General features: G+C 27.1%; 1 protein-coding gene across 1 annotated transcript; it reads right to left on the bottom strand.

Annotated features, from left to right (window-relative positions):
• Nucleotides 1-766: 766 nt before the first annotated feature.
• On the bottom strand, nucleotides 767-2,410 carry LOC131182081 (endo-1,4-beta-xylanase 5-like). Its single transcript, XM_058150718.1, has 5 exons — nucleotides 2,402-2,410; nucleotides 2,187-2,285; nucleotides 1,290-2,081; nucleotides 1,221-1,226; nucleotides 767-1,126 (listed from the first exon to the last, which is right to left on the bottom strand). The coding sequence occupies exons 1-5, from the start codon at nucleotides 2,408-2,410 to the stop codon at nucleotides 767-769; spliced, it is 1,266 nt and encodes a 421-aa protein (XP_058006701.1).
• Between the last annotated feature and the right edge of the window lie 13,000 nt (nucleotides 2,411-15,410).

Here is a 15,410-nt window from a genome sequence, read left to right as displayed (position 1 = left end):
CCAGTATACACCCATGCATCCAGCTTTTATAATTTGTTATATGTTTCTTGGGCACTGATAAAAATTAATTAAGACTTAAAATAAAATAAGTAATCATAAAAGATCCCGATAATGTTAATTATTTCCAAAGAGTAACAAAAATATAAAAGACCCAGAAATTATAAGCTACAGATATTATTTCAAATGTTAAATTATTGTTATTATAAATTATGCACCAGTAGTGCACTGACAGAGCTCTGATCAGATCTGCCATTGTCCAGAGTCACCTCACCGGTCTTTTGTATTTTGGTAGGGCCCATGTATAGACTAGTGTTTTGGTTCATTATGTTTAGTCATGATGTAATTATTAGTTTATGATGTATTTCATTTTGGACTTAAAATTAAAACTTATAATTTATTATCTATGAATTTCCATATGAATGCAATAGATGACACTTCATTTTGAGATCTCATAAATAGTTGTGAATGATATGATAAAAGAGAATATGATATGGAAATATGTGAGATGACTATGAATATGTTAACAGGTGATAGTGGAACCCGCCAAATGCTAATAAAACAGAGGAGGATCTGTCCGGGTCTCCACAGAAATATGATATAAAAAAAAAAAATCTACACATAAATTACCTGATTTAAATGACATTCAAATTTATAATAGACATGACAAGATAAGATAGGGTGCTTCGGCACCGAATGTGGCACTTGTTGCTCGGCTGCCTATAAAAAAAAAAGACTCAGGCTCCAACCAAAAAAACAAAAAAAAGACTCAGGCGGCAAATCGCATAAGCAATGTTTGGTTATCTGCACCAGTGCTTGAGACCACATTAAGCTTTTGAACCAAAGAAGAATTTTTTGCAGATGGGTGATGAATTTTCACACTGTAAAGTCCATGGGAAAGGGACGCCTCGAAGAAGCCATTTCCATCTGTCCTGCCAGCCGAGGACTTGATAGCAATCCGCCCAGCCAACAGCTCGTCAACTACATTACCAGTGGGCAAGTTCTTGAAATTGTTATCTGTCAGACACATCCTGTAACATCCCTGCGGTTTCCAGGCTGACCAGATCACAATTCCTGCCACTTTCGGGTGACTGTGTGCCTCCCTTAGAATCTGCTCCAAGTATTGTGCCTGCCCATAAAATCCATTAAAATATATGTACAAGTTCAGCTTTCTGAAATCGTTCATAACTCATTCATAGCATACCTTCTAATTGCAAACTAGCCTGCAACTGCAAAGGCAAAATCAAATCATTTATATAAATGTAGCAAAATCCGATCATTTATCTTATTACCTGATAGGGGCCCCTTTGAACATCTAATTCTGTGACCCAAATGGGGAAATTGGTAGCAGCAAGTGTATCAATGGAAGCCCTCATATAAGCAAGGTTTGGAGCAGCACTACTGAAATGGGATTCGAGTCCAATCCCCAATTTCAAATTTCCATTACCAGGAAATGCCTTAATATCTCTCAGCTTTTGCAGGTACTTAGCCGGTGTAGAATCACCATCTCTAGCATTTTCAATGGTATTGTATTCGTTCAAGAACAACGTCGAAGTTCCATCAATCTTCTGAGCCAAGTTATAGAAAACTGCAGAAGCATTTTGCCCTAATTTGCTCTCAAAGAAATTGAAGTGCAGGTTTTCATTAACAACATCCCAGCCAATGACTTCCCCTCTGTACCTTGACATGATAGAGTTGATCCTATCAGTGGTGGCCTTGGAAAGATCGGTTGGAGAGAGTGAATTGATCCATCCTTGCTGATACTTGGGATCATCCCAGAACACATTGTGGCCTCGGACCAGTACATTGTTCTTCTTGGCGAACTGAAGCATGGCGTCAGGGACTGAGTAGTCCACTTTGCCCTGCGAGGGTTCAGTGCTATACCACTTCATTTCATTCTCAAATACTGTCACTGTGAACCTGGAAGTGAACCAGTTTTGATAGGCGTTGTTGTAGAGGATATTTTTGTTTATAGCACAGCCAAATGGGAAACTTGCTTTCTTTAGTTTTATTGAGATTTTAGCATTAGATAAGGGTTTTCCTTGACTATCCACTGCCTGGATTCTTACCTTAGTCTTTCGGGTCTGCAATATTTATGTTGATAATGATAAATTAGTAGCAATTGATTTACATTTGTCATGATTAAGAACAATAATTCATGGAGAAAGGATTTCAGTGAATTTAATTACCTTTTCAATGGCTTGATCTTGATGAGACATCCATTGCTTTTCGGTGAAGGGTTGCAATGAGATGCTATCCACCCATATGTCAACCGATGTATTGTTACTCTATACAAATTTATTAGAATTATATGCACAAATTCATTATTTATGATATAGCGAATAATTTAAAAAAAATGCTTAAATGGAATAAAGGATTACCGCGAAATAGAGTTGAGCAGAGCCTGAAGCATCAACAGTAAAGCCACCTTTAAGCATGGACCAGCAACTGGACTTGGCAAAAATAGAACCAGCAAGTATGTACCCTGTTTGAGTCTTGAAAACAGCTGATACTGGAATTCTTCCCTTACTCACTTGAATCCACGCTGAATTAAATTAACACCAAAGCTTAATTATGATTAAACATAAGTAGATACACTTTTAATCAATCAATGAAATGAGCAAACACCTACCAGAGAAAGTGTAGATTTTGTTCTTTTCCAGGTTAAGATTCTGTGAGACACTATCGTGAGGATGAACTCTGGAATTAGCTACAATGAATTTGTTGTTTCCCAATGTTCTATGCTCTATTTTAGCATCTCCAAACGTAGATCATCCCTTCAACCCTTCATTAAGCTCTGGGTTTTGAATGACTCCTCCATTATATTGAGGTTTTTGAGGACTTGCCAAACACTAATAATTATTTTAAAATTATTTTTTTATTTTACGAATTATAATTATTTTTGCGACATTACAGATATAAATTGATGAATTTTGATTCATTAATATTAGAATTGTTTTCAGAGTAAAATTAATTAAAAAAATTAAAATCAAAGATGAAATAATTACCTCAATTGAAGCCGTATAATCGTAGGATAAAGCATTAGCGATATTAAACCCTATAAAATAAATGAAATTATAAGTGAAAAACGTTCGTTTTTTACTAAATATAAAAAACGTAAACTTCAATTAATGTTGTAAATTGAATTGACATTTGAATGAAAATTGCTTCCTTCATTCATTTTGAGAAACGAAACGTATATCCAAAGTAAAAGAATATACATTATGTAAGGATTAAGTCTGTATCTATCTTCAAAAAGCATTCATCGGGTCATCTAAATTATTTTGGGTCAATTTTTTATCAGTTCAATAAGAAAATTGGCCCAGTTTATGTGTTTATCACCAGCTCAACAGATTAACCCTACGGATTAATTTGAATTTTATAACGGAGAATAAAAATAGAAACGAAAAACTGTGAAGAAATCCTTAAAAAAATGGTTATGATTCTAAATAAGAATAAAAAGAAGAAGAATCTATCAGTGTAGCCTAATTATTTTTCATGTTAATTAGGCTATTCATACAGATTCCCCATTGTCTTGATTAGGATAAAAGGAGTTAATTTGAACCTTTTAGTGAGATTTTCTAATTAAACATGCATAATATTAATATCAACACTTGCTCTTCTCTGTGCTTTCCATTACAGAAAGAAAAAAGAAGAGTTATAATAAAAATTGAAATAACCAAATAAAGAATATAATATACATTACAACCTATTAAAAGAAGAATACACCACAGCACCAACCCAACCATATTGCTCTTTTCACCAATCTTCATTGTCTTACACAAACAAAACCTGAAAAATCCAAATCATATCAATCAAATCAAATACAGTGGAAATGAGAAAACATTAATGCATATATATATATATATATATATATATATATATATGCACATGCATGCATATGTATATATAGAGAAACGGAAAAATAAATTGAAAACAAACTTGGATTTTTGTGATAATTAATTTACCAAGACTAAAATTGTAGAGAAGGGAATATGAAAACAGCAGTGATTGAAGGGTTTTTATAAGGACCTGAGCTGAATCCAATTGCATCTTCATTTATATATTTATAGAAAAGGGTATGAAGCATGGAAGGTAGGAGAGAGAGAATGCATTTGATATAGGGAAATTAGCTGTATATATATTCAACATTTCCTTCTAATTAACATCCACATTTAATTTCTATCCAATTTTGGAAAATTGAGGAATATATAAATGGAACAGAAAATTTTTTCACTACGTTGAAAAAGGGTTGTCAATCAATTTATAGCTGATTAGTTTTGTCAATATTTTCTACCATTAGATCTTTTGAATATTATCAACTAAGATTATAAATTTTAGTTAATCCGTTATCATTTTATTCGCTATAATAGCATATATATAAATTTAGAGTTAAACTTTTTAATTTGATAAATTAAAATTTATATATGCTACAAGGGGAATTCATGATTTATGTTTTTCTGCAAGGAATAGAAGATCCTAGAAATTATTCAATGTTGTATATTTTATTGAGAATTTCTTGAAAATCCTAGGATGGCAATGGACCGTGAATAACTTAATTTGAGCCGTTTTGAATTTGAATTTGATTAATTTTCTCTAATTTAGATATTATATGGGACGAGAATGGGAAAACCTTCTTCTTGTCCTGAATCTTTGTAATCAGTCTCACATAATATTATATTATTATTTTTATCAAAAAATAATTTATTCCTGTATATTGATGTATTTAAACATTATAATTTTAAAAAATATATAAATATTGTATTAAAATTATGTTTAAAACTTATATTTTTAATTTATTTTTTTAATAAATTTTATATTTATATAATAATAAATTAAAATTAAAAAATAAAAAATAAAAAGAAATGTCTAGTGGAAAACCCACTCTTCAATGAAAAAATACCCATTTTGACTCCAAATTCCTGTGGAGCAAGGATGGGGAGCGATCCCCACCCTCATCCACCCCATACCCTTCCTAAAAGATCCATAGAAATTTAGTAATTTTTTTTTTTACATCATTCAAACATGGGAAAAATTTTCATAGACTAAGCATATTTGTCATTGGACCAGCAACATAATAATTGAATATATATTTTTATACAGAAAATTAATATATATATATATATATATATTGTGAATCTGTGTGTGTTTGTGTCAAGAGTTGTAAAAGTAGAAGTTATTATGTGATCTCTCATCTTTATTTTTTTTCTTTTACGCCAACTTAGAAAAGTTAGAAAATTTTCTCTTCTGGGCAATAACAATGACTTATGATTTAAATATGGAAAAGATTTTCATGCACTATTCTGGTTTCTTTTCACACTTAGCAAATCCAAATTAATATCTAATAATTTCAATTAATTCTTGTTAATATGTGCTAATTGCATCCAAATTTAAATTTGAATAATTTTAATTCTTGTTAATATGTGGTTTCTTTTCGGTGTCTTCATGTCTTTGAGATACCATTTCGGTGGCCCATCATCTTAACAAAATTTCCTTAATAGAGCAAGAGGTGATGTGGATGGAAACTTTAACAATATAAATTTAGTAAGTTGTTAAATTGAATTATATTTCGTTGTATAATTGATTAATAATTATTATTGAATTTTCTTTAAATAAAAAAAAAATAAATAACAAATTAAATGAACCGTTCGATAAAAGACTCAAAATTTTATATCTTTTTACTAGTTTTAATCTAATCTTAGTAAAAGTTTTTGGGTCAATTTAGTAAGAGAAAAAAATTTCACTTCTTTTGAAATTAAGTTATTAAATATAAATTAATAATTTATTTATTTTCAAAAATACATATCAAATTTTTTGTTCTTTATAAATAAAAATAATACTCTTTCTATAAAGATAACTTTTTTAAAATTATTATATTATCATTCAAATCATATTTTTTTTATTTTAAAATAACGATTTAAATTTGGCACATATATTTCTTTTGATTTTTAGTATAAAAGAATAGATTGTAATCAATTAAATATGAACTAGACATTTCACTGGGAGTTAGTGAGAAGCAAAGCAATTCTCAATTCCTTTTTTAGGATTTTCTATTCAACTTTTCACATAAGCTTGGAATTGATTTTTTTTTTTCTTGAATATAATTGCTTCTTATTTTTATTAATTTATTTGTTTATATAGACAAGATTTCCCTTAGAAGAAATGGTTTATACAGGTTCCCAAGCATGTGGAAATCACACACTCCAAGCAAAGAGGCCAGCTTTGGCTTTCACTTATACTAATTAATTTCATCGAAGAACACTCAAGAAGCGCATCATGAGAGCTTAGACCCCATAAAGGAATTGACCAAATACTAAACACATGGTAGCACCACGAGCTTCATAAATATTAAACCGAAACCTATACATATTTAAATACATGCGTTATCTTATCTTATTTAAAGAAATTGTCATAGAATTAATACAAACGCTTAATAATTAAATGATTTTAATAAAATAATATTAAAAAATTATCTAATTATATTAATAAGCTTTAATTTTGTTGTATTTAAAACAATATCATTGACTTCTCTAATGTAAATTGCAAATCAATAATAAAAATTAAAAAAAAAATCGTATCGTATGAGTAATTAAGCATAAAATTCTAAAAAATGGAACTGATTTTGAAAAAAAAAATCTTATGTGAAAAAATATGTCAACTGAACCCATGAATTCGATTAAGATTTTTAATTTACAGAATTGATTGTTAATGAATCAAATTGAACTCAAATTCTCAAATTGAAGTGTGTATATTGTTAGAATTTCAAGTCGAATTGGAATCAAGTGTTAAAACCCATGAGCTTTGCCGAGTAGTGAGTGCAGGCAGTCCACGAAAATTGGTAGTAAAGGTGCACGTGCGAGTGATTTTGTTCATTAGCGTTTTAGAGTTAAGAAAAATGACTAGTGGTCGGATTGTCATGTTAAATTAACTAGTTATTTTGATATATAAAATAATCTAATTATTTATATAAATTTGAATTAAAATGAATTAAAATTTAATTTAATTACTACTCTTTTCAAATTTAATACAATGAATTTATTGTGTAGGCTTATGTTAGGCTAAAATTTTGATTTCCTTTAACTTTTGTAGGTGAATTTTCACTACTTATGTACTATATATACATAATTGACTTTAATTAAAATTCAAACTTAAGATTTCACAATTTTGAAAATAATTCAAATGCCATTAAACTAAAATTCATCGATATGTACTCTCTATATATAAATACTTTATTTGTTTATAATTATATATTTTTTAATATTTATAATTTTTAATTACTAATTTTGTTTTGTAATGTACATTCCACGTTATATATAATCATACGATTGATAATTCAATTTTTTGTATATGATAAAATATTAACATAAAATACTGATTTTTAATAGCCAATTAAATTTAGTTATTCATTATAATAATATCAAATTACCATATTTTACTCTAAATAAAGTTAGACCACATTATTTTAAACAATCCTATTATTAATTTAGCTTACCTTATCTTAATTATTAATTATAGTAATCAGATAGAAAAAAAATTTACATTTCCTAACAAAACAGAATTTAAATTTAAATAGGTCACTAGACTAATTAAAAAAATTAAAAAAATTTTTTAATTATTAATTAAAAAATGCTAAATAAAATTATATTTATTAAAAAAATGGAATTTGAATTTAAATAGGAAACTAATCTAACCAATCAAATTAAAAATGTTTTAAATAATAAATTTCCATATTATTTTTTAACCAATCAAAATAAAGAGCAATTTATCGTTATTAAAGTAAACTATGTATACTTTTTTTTCCATTTCACTATTCCATCCTTCTTACTTTTATATATATCTAAATCCCTAAAAATTTAAAGCTTAACCTTCATATGTAATAATAATAATAATAATAATAATAATAATAATAATAATAATAATAATAATAATTTTATATGTTAATATATTGTAAAATGAATTTTTGTTGAAAGATTAACATTATTAAAGGTTTAATTATTTGTTGTAATTTAAATTTAAGTACAGGTGACAAAATAGGCATTAAATCAATTTGTAATTCACTCTAGTGTGGACCCAATTAATTATTAACTCCATGGTTTTCAAAATCAGACTCAACCAATTCATGGAACTAAATTAATTGAAAATTAATATTTGATTGAATTTGATAGATTTCATATAAAATATATATATTTTTAATGTGTTTTATATATGAAGACGGAGTTTAAATAATAATATTGGATATTTTATAATTTATTTTGTGAAACATTATAAAAATAAAATTTAGGCTCTTTATTTTTATGTGAAACAAGTTAATTCTGAAATATGTTTCTATTTACAAAATAAACAGTCAATTAAAATTCTTTGTTAATGGAATCCTTATTCGAAGCAACCAATCTAAATTTAGGGATTAAATTATTATTATTATTATTATTATTATTATTATTATTATTATTATTATTATTATTATTATTATTATTATTATTATTTGAATACTAAAAGGTTTGTAAACCGTTATAAAAAGTGAAATTTCTATATTATTAGGAGGTTATGTATATCAAAAATTAAATCATTTTTAATTAAAATAAATTGATTAATTTAGAAAATTTTTAATACTTAGAAAATTAAATTATAAATTACCTAATAATTTCTAGTGTAAAACAAATTTACAACAGTTTCAAAAAAAAATTAGATGGGTTTAATTAGTTATGCAGATGGATAGGGCGGCTCCAACTGGATAGTGAGCAAGACTTTTAATGCAATAAACTATAGGAACAAATGAAAAATGTTTAAAAATTGCATTCCAAGATTTACCAACCTTGGCGTTGTTCATACCCTTATTACAACCATAATGTGTAGTAAACAATTATTTTTTTTTTTACAAGCAGAGATTTGATTAAGAGAAATGGAACGATTGTATGATAAGCATCCAAGCACTTCAAATTATTCCCTTAAAAACAATATTCAACTGTGGAGCTAGTTGCTTTGAACTCAAATTGAGTATCCTAAGAATAGTTAAATGTCACTATATTAAGTCCAGTGAGAAGTCCTCCGTTAAGCACAAGGCAATGGTCATCACCATTTTTAGGCAGAGCTAAGTTATTCGGGTCGATTTCTTCCACAGTATGAAATCCTTCGCTGTCTAATGCTACCCGTTCTTGAGGGCAGGTACAATGATTTGTTATTAACACATTCCATTGCGGTATTGTGGATTCTTACTCCAGTTGCAGATTGGCCAATTGTAATATTCGCAACTCCACGTGTTATTAGGCAATTTCCTGCAGGTTTAATAATTGGAGGATAACTAATTTAGATGATATCGATGTGAAGCACATAAAAAAAAAAAATTAATATATATGATATACTCTTTAATATTTATTTCATATTTTTGCCAAAATTAATATGTCGATTGGTTAAAAAAATTCAAAACTTTGCATGAATTTCTTATTTTAAATGAAAAACTTTTATATTGAAAAATTTTATCCAAAATGAGCAATTAAAGAATTGGATAAAATTTTTGGATTTTTCTGGTCAATAAAAAAATTATTATTATACTTTAAATTGCATTTTCCTATAGCATTTAAAAGGTAGTGTTCTAAAAAAGCAATTCTTTATCTCAATCCAAAACAAAGTATAAATTCTTTCCAAAAAAAAAAAAAAACGATTTATTGGAAAAAAAAAGAAGTGGAGTTTAAAAATTTATGTCCCATGGATTGGATAACAATTGTGATACAGTAGGAAGTTGCACTCTCCATTTAAATCTCAATTTTAGTAAATGGGGACACGCAAAAATTTAGGTGGATGCCTGAGCTCGATTGATTATGTTTAAATAAAAAAAAAAAAGAAAAAGAAAACAAACATAAAAAAATTCATCATAAAAGAACAAAATAATTAGTATGGGAAAATAATTCACCTTGAGTAATAACACTGAGAAAGAATAATGCACATGAAAGTAGGATTTTCCCCATTGTTGAGTGCTGAGATGACCTTTCTTTTTTTTTTTTTTTTAATTTTTTTAATAGGAATATATATGATCAACACTGTGAGGTACGTCAGCTATGCTTGGGATGCATATTTTGATATGTACTAAATGCAAGAATGATAATAGGATACAATAATAAATTCATTTATCATAATATATTAAATTTGTTTTCCTTTCATGTAAGCAATGAAGATATTTACGGCTTCATTTGTAAAAAATATTTTTTTATTTTCTAGTGTTTGGTGTACTCAGAATAATGAGCTAACGAAAAATATTTTTTTGATTAAAGGAAAAACTAAGTAATTTTTAAGAACATGTTAAGTCATTTTTTATTTTTAAATTTTAATAATAGAATTAAAATATCATAAAACTTATATGATATAAACACATATTATTAATTTAATATTACAACTAAATATAAAAAATATTTTTATGAAAAATTAGTAAATATTTTCCATGCAAAATATTTTACATATACAAATTACTTTCCATGAAACAAATGGAACCTTAAAATTAATACCTTCTTCAAATGATAAAAATGGCTTCATATTGACACTCTTTTTACTAATTTTGTTATTCAAGTTCACCATCTTATCTTTATATCATATGGGCATTTTCAAAATATCATATTCTCATCTATCTAAAGAAAGCATTTTTTTTTTATGGTATTCCCATGTGGTATATTTTTTTTAATATTGCCACACTTCACTTTACATAAAAAGATTAATTATGCTAATTAGTAAGCATTTCTTCTTAAATGATAATTCTTTCTATCCTTGCAAATAATTATTATAATACCATTCTTAGATCAATTTTAGTCTTAATGTTATTTTAGTTTTATATATTAAAATTAAAAATTATTTATGTATTATCTATATATTAATTTTTTTTATAGTTGCAAGTAAAGCACAAACAACTCTCTAATTTTAGCCTTTCTCTCGCTGTATAATGATAAGGGTTATCATTATAGATATATGACTAAAAGCTAAGGCTTATCTCTAATACCTGTATATATAGCGCATTGCAATTATTACAATCCATTTGACTTCCATTAAAAAAAAAAAATTACTTTACATTTTCAATGGACAAGGCAATATTAAAATTTCCTTCTTCAATATTTAAAAAAGAAATCGTAATTTCAAATATTGGTAATCTCAAATTAGTCATTCAATTACAATTCATTGTGAATTAATTTTTAATCGAAGCAATTAATTTAATTTCTTCTTAAATGATAATTCTTTCTATCCTTGCAAATCATTATTATAATACCATTCTTAGATCAAATTTAGTCTTAATGTTATTTTAGTTTTATATATTAAAATTAAAAATTATTTATGTATTATCTACATATTAAATTTTTTAATAGTTACGTGTAAAGCAAAAACAACTCCCTAATTCTAGTCCTTCTCTCGCTGTATAATGATAAGGGTTATCAGTATAGATAACGTTATATATAGATTGGCTCTGCAATCCTAATCAAATATGACTAACAGCTAAGGCTTATCTCTAATACCTGTATATATCATGATAATACAAGTCAGCTAAGTTCCGTACACATCTACAAATAGCTCATAGCAATTATTACAATCCATTTGACTTTCATTAAAAAAAAAATTACTTTACATTTTCAATCGATGAACCGATAATAAAATTTCCTTCTTCAATATTTAAAAAAGAAATCATAATCTCAAATGTTGGCAATCTCAAATTAATCATTTAATTACAATTCATTGTGAATCAGTCTTTCATTTAAGCAATTAATTAATTCAAATTTAAGGGACTAAATTTATTATAAATATTAAAATTTTAAAAACTAAACCATTATAAATAGTGAAATATATTGAACTAAACTATTAAAATTTTCAATCCATTAATGATGACTTTTAACCGAATAATTATTTTTGTTAAAAGATTACATATATCAAAAATTAAATTATTTTTCATTTAAAATAAATGGATTATAATTATAATCTTGTGATACTTCAAAAATTAAATTATAAATTTCCAAATAATTTTCCAGCGTAAAACAAAATTTTAGTCAAATCCAACATTACAACAGTTTGACAAAAAAATTATATGGGCTTAGTTATGCAGATGGAGAAGCGTGGCTCCAACTGGATAGGTAGCGAGGCTTTTAATGCAATGGAAATATATAAGGATTTGATAGATTATAGGAACAAATGAACAATGTGTAAACTATTGCATTTGAAGATTCACCAAGCTTGGTGCTATTCATATTATAACTATAATTGTATGTAGTAAGCAATTATTACATATAAAAAGCACCCAAGCTCTTCAAATTATTCCCTTAAGAACATGCAATTGTGGTGCTAATTATTCTCAACCCAAATGGACTGTCCGAAACATAGGTGAATTCCAATTGAGCTTTTGCAGGAAGAACTCCTCCATTGTAAGTAACTATGCAATCATCATTTTGGTTATCTAAGTATAAAGGATTGACTGTATTCACCACTCAAAATCCTGTATAATCTAGTTTTATGTATTTTTGAGTGCAAATGCAATTATTTGTTATTGTCACTTGCCACTTCTTTTGGATTTTTGCTTGGACAATTGTAATGTTTGAAACTCCTTCACATTTGCAATTTCTTGCAAGTTTCATAATTGGATGATAACTAATTTAGATCAAATATACATGTGAAGCACATTAAAAAATTAAAATTTATGACATAATCTTTAATAATTGTTTTATATTTCGTCAAAATTTTTATTAAGGAAATTACTTTCAAATTGCATTTGCCTATAACAATTAAAAGGATGTGTTCTAAAAAGAGCAATTCTTAATCTCAATCCTAAAGCACTTATAAATTCTTAAGGAAAACAAACGATTAATTAGTAAAAATTAAAATTAATTACCTCTACGCATATAACTCATTTTATTATGACTAAATTTTAAAACGGAAAAAAATAATGCATCATATAAAAACATAAAATGACTAGTATGGGAAAATAATTCACCTTGAATAATAAGACTAAGTGTAGAGCGTGAGATGAAATATCGTCCACTAGAATTATATAAAATGCACCAGGTAATGCCCAGGAAAGATAGTGGAGTCACAATGGTCTCACTTAAATACCACCTCCTTAGACAGTATTTTCTATACATGTACTTCATACAATCCTGATAGAATCAAATCACTAGCAAGTACCGTCTTCCCATAACACTACCACGGTACTAAAGATTTATGTCGCAAAGGCATAGATAGACATGAGTCACCACTCAGGTAATAACTAAGACATATTCAGTGTTTCTTTTGAAAGTCATGGATGGCAACCTATTTCTTGCAGAGTTTTCACAACCGTCATTATCATAGCTCAATGTTTAGGTTCGGGATAGTGGGTACATAAGCAGAAGGTGTTAGGCACCTCTTACGCCTGGTCTAACCTCGTTAGTTAGAGTGTCAGTCCTTTACTAATGTTTCTAAAAGTCTTGCTTATTATTTCTCAATTAAACTTTATCCTACAAATGCAATTGTAATCCTTCACATGCAAGTAATTCACAAAAAGGGTTGTTGTTTATAAATAGTTTTCATGCACAAGTAATTTCAATATATGGGATTGCTAATTATTTAAATGATATTTACCAGATAACTAAAATTAATTTATCATTGAGAATTTAATTTACAAACAAATTCAATTTTAAACAACCCCAAGTTTCTATTTAACCTAATTAATTAATTTTTCACTAAGTTACCCCAAGGATTATTAAATTAAATTAATTATATACATGTGTAATTTATTCTAATATCACATAAGGCTCAAACAATCACAACCTAATAAAGATTTCTAACATGCTAATTTATTTTACAATTGCCAAGTATTAAATTAAATTTATTTTATATGCCAAGGTTAGTTTAATTTACAAACAAGATTAATTTTAATTTATCAAGTATTTATTTAAATTAATTACATGCAAAAGTTACTTAAATGAAAAACAAAGTTAATTTTAATTTACCAAATAAAAATCCTATTATTACTACAATTTTACACCAATGGTTATTATAAGAATTTAGGGCTACTTACTTGTCAGTAATTGTAGTTGTCATTGGGGCAAATTACCCTTAAAAATGGTCTTCTCTATATGGCAATGATATCCCTGGCTTACTCCTGTTTAGCTCCATGTAAATGCCCATTTTGTTACTTATCTTAGGGCTACTTACCAATTTTATTTGTAATAATAAAAAAAATAAAGAAAACATAAAGAAAATAAAGGAAGTAAAGAAAATAAGAAAATACTAATAACAATTCATATTTGATTCTAACTCTAGTCTCCTAAAGGGTTAAGATTCCTAACTAATTACAACCACCTAAGGGTCTAGGTCTTCTAACATATTCCAAAAACTTCATAACACTTCTTGAGTTAAAAGAACATAGAAAAATAGATAAAATATCAATTGGAACCCCAGAACACATAAAAACATGCATAAATATACAATTCCTAAATTCTGACAGATTGATAGTAGTAAGAAATTCAATTTTTGAAAAATAGTTAGACATGCCTAAAAATCATGAAGAAATTATAGATAACAGCCAAAACATCATACAAGATCATAAAATTTATAGACCAAACAAAACCTTAGCCGAATGATCTACTTAATTTGTAACTTTTTCTAGTGATAGAATCACACTACTTTTTTTATAAAATTCATAACTTATCAACCACAATAGATTTAAATGCAAAACCAATTAGAAGATTTATAAGATTCTAACCTTAATTTTAGACATCAGATTTGCACAACAATATTAAGAAACAAGGGAGATATGGGCTTCACAAGTCGGGTATGCTGCAAGTTGGGTTTTGCAAGAACCCTAGCCTCAAATAGCCATAACTTACAAAATTCAAAAACTTTTTCAGTGATTTTTGAGCCTAAATCAATAAACTTTCGTGTAAAATATGAATATAATTTTTTAAAAATTTTTACTGACTTAGAAAATAACAAAAAGTAATAAAAACATGAGAGACAAAAAATTGAATATGTGCAGAGTTATGTATTCCCTCAAAATAAACATGATTACATGATCCACATGAACATGCAAGATAAATTAAAAACAAAAAATATAGAATTAAATATTACATTACATAGATCTTGAAAAGAAAATAAAACAATCAACCTTCAAGAAATCTTGCAAGAAAATCTTTTTGAAGAAAAGAAAAGAAACAAAAAAGAACTAAAAGAGTTTGAATATCTTTAAATTTTTTATTACCCTAAAATATCTCTAAATAGCTATGAATATTTCTCACTCTTTTTTTCTCAATATCTTTTTTTTCCTCCTTTTTTCTCTTTTTCCTTCCCCTTTTTCTCTCTACCCCAGTAGGATATTTATAGGGTTTTGGGAGAGAGGTGTAGTAGGGTTTTGAGTCCTATGGTGATAAGGTTCAGATAATTTAAACAACCGGGATTGGGGAATTCAGGTGAGA

The sequence above is a fragment of the Hevea brasiliensis genome, chromosome 8, assembly GCF_030052815.1.
Source record: "Hevea brasiliensis isolate MT/VB/25A 57/8 chromosome 8, ASM3005281v1, whole genome shotgun sequence".
In the NCBI taxonomy this organism is placed as follows: domain Eukaryota; kingdom Viridiplantae; phylum Streptophyta; class Magnoliopsida; order Malpighiales; family Euphorbiaceae; genus Hevea; species Hevea brasiliensis.
This window is presented reverse-complemented; position numbering and strand designations above follow the sequence as displayed.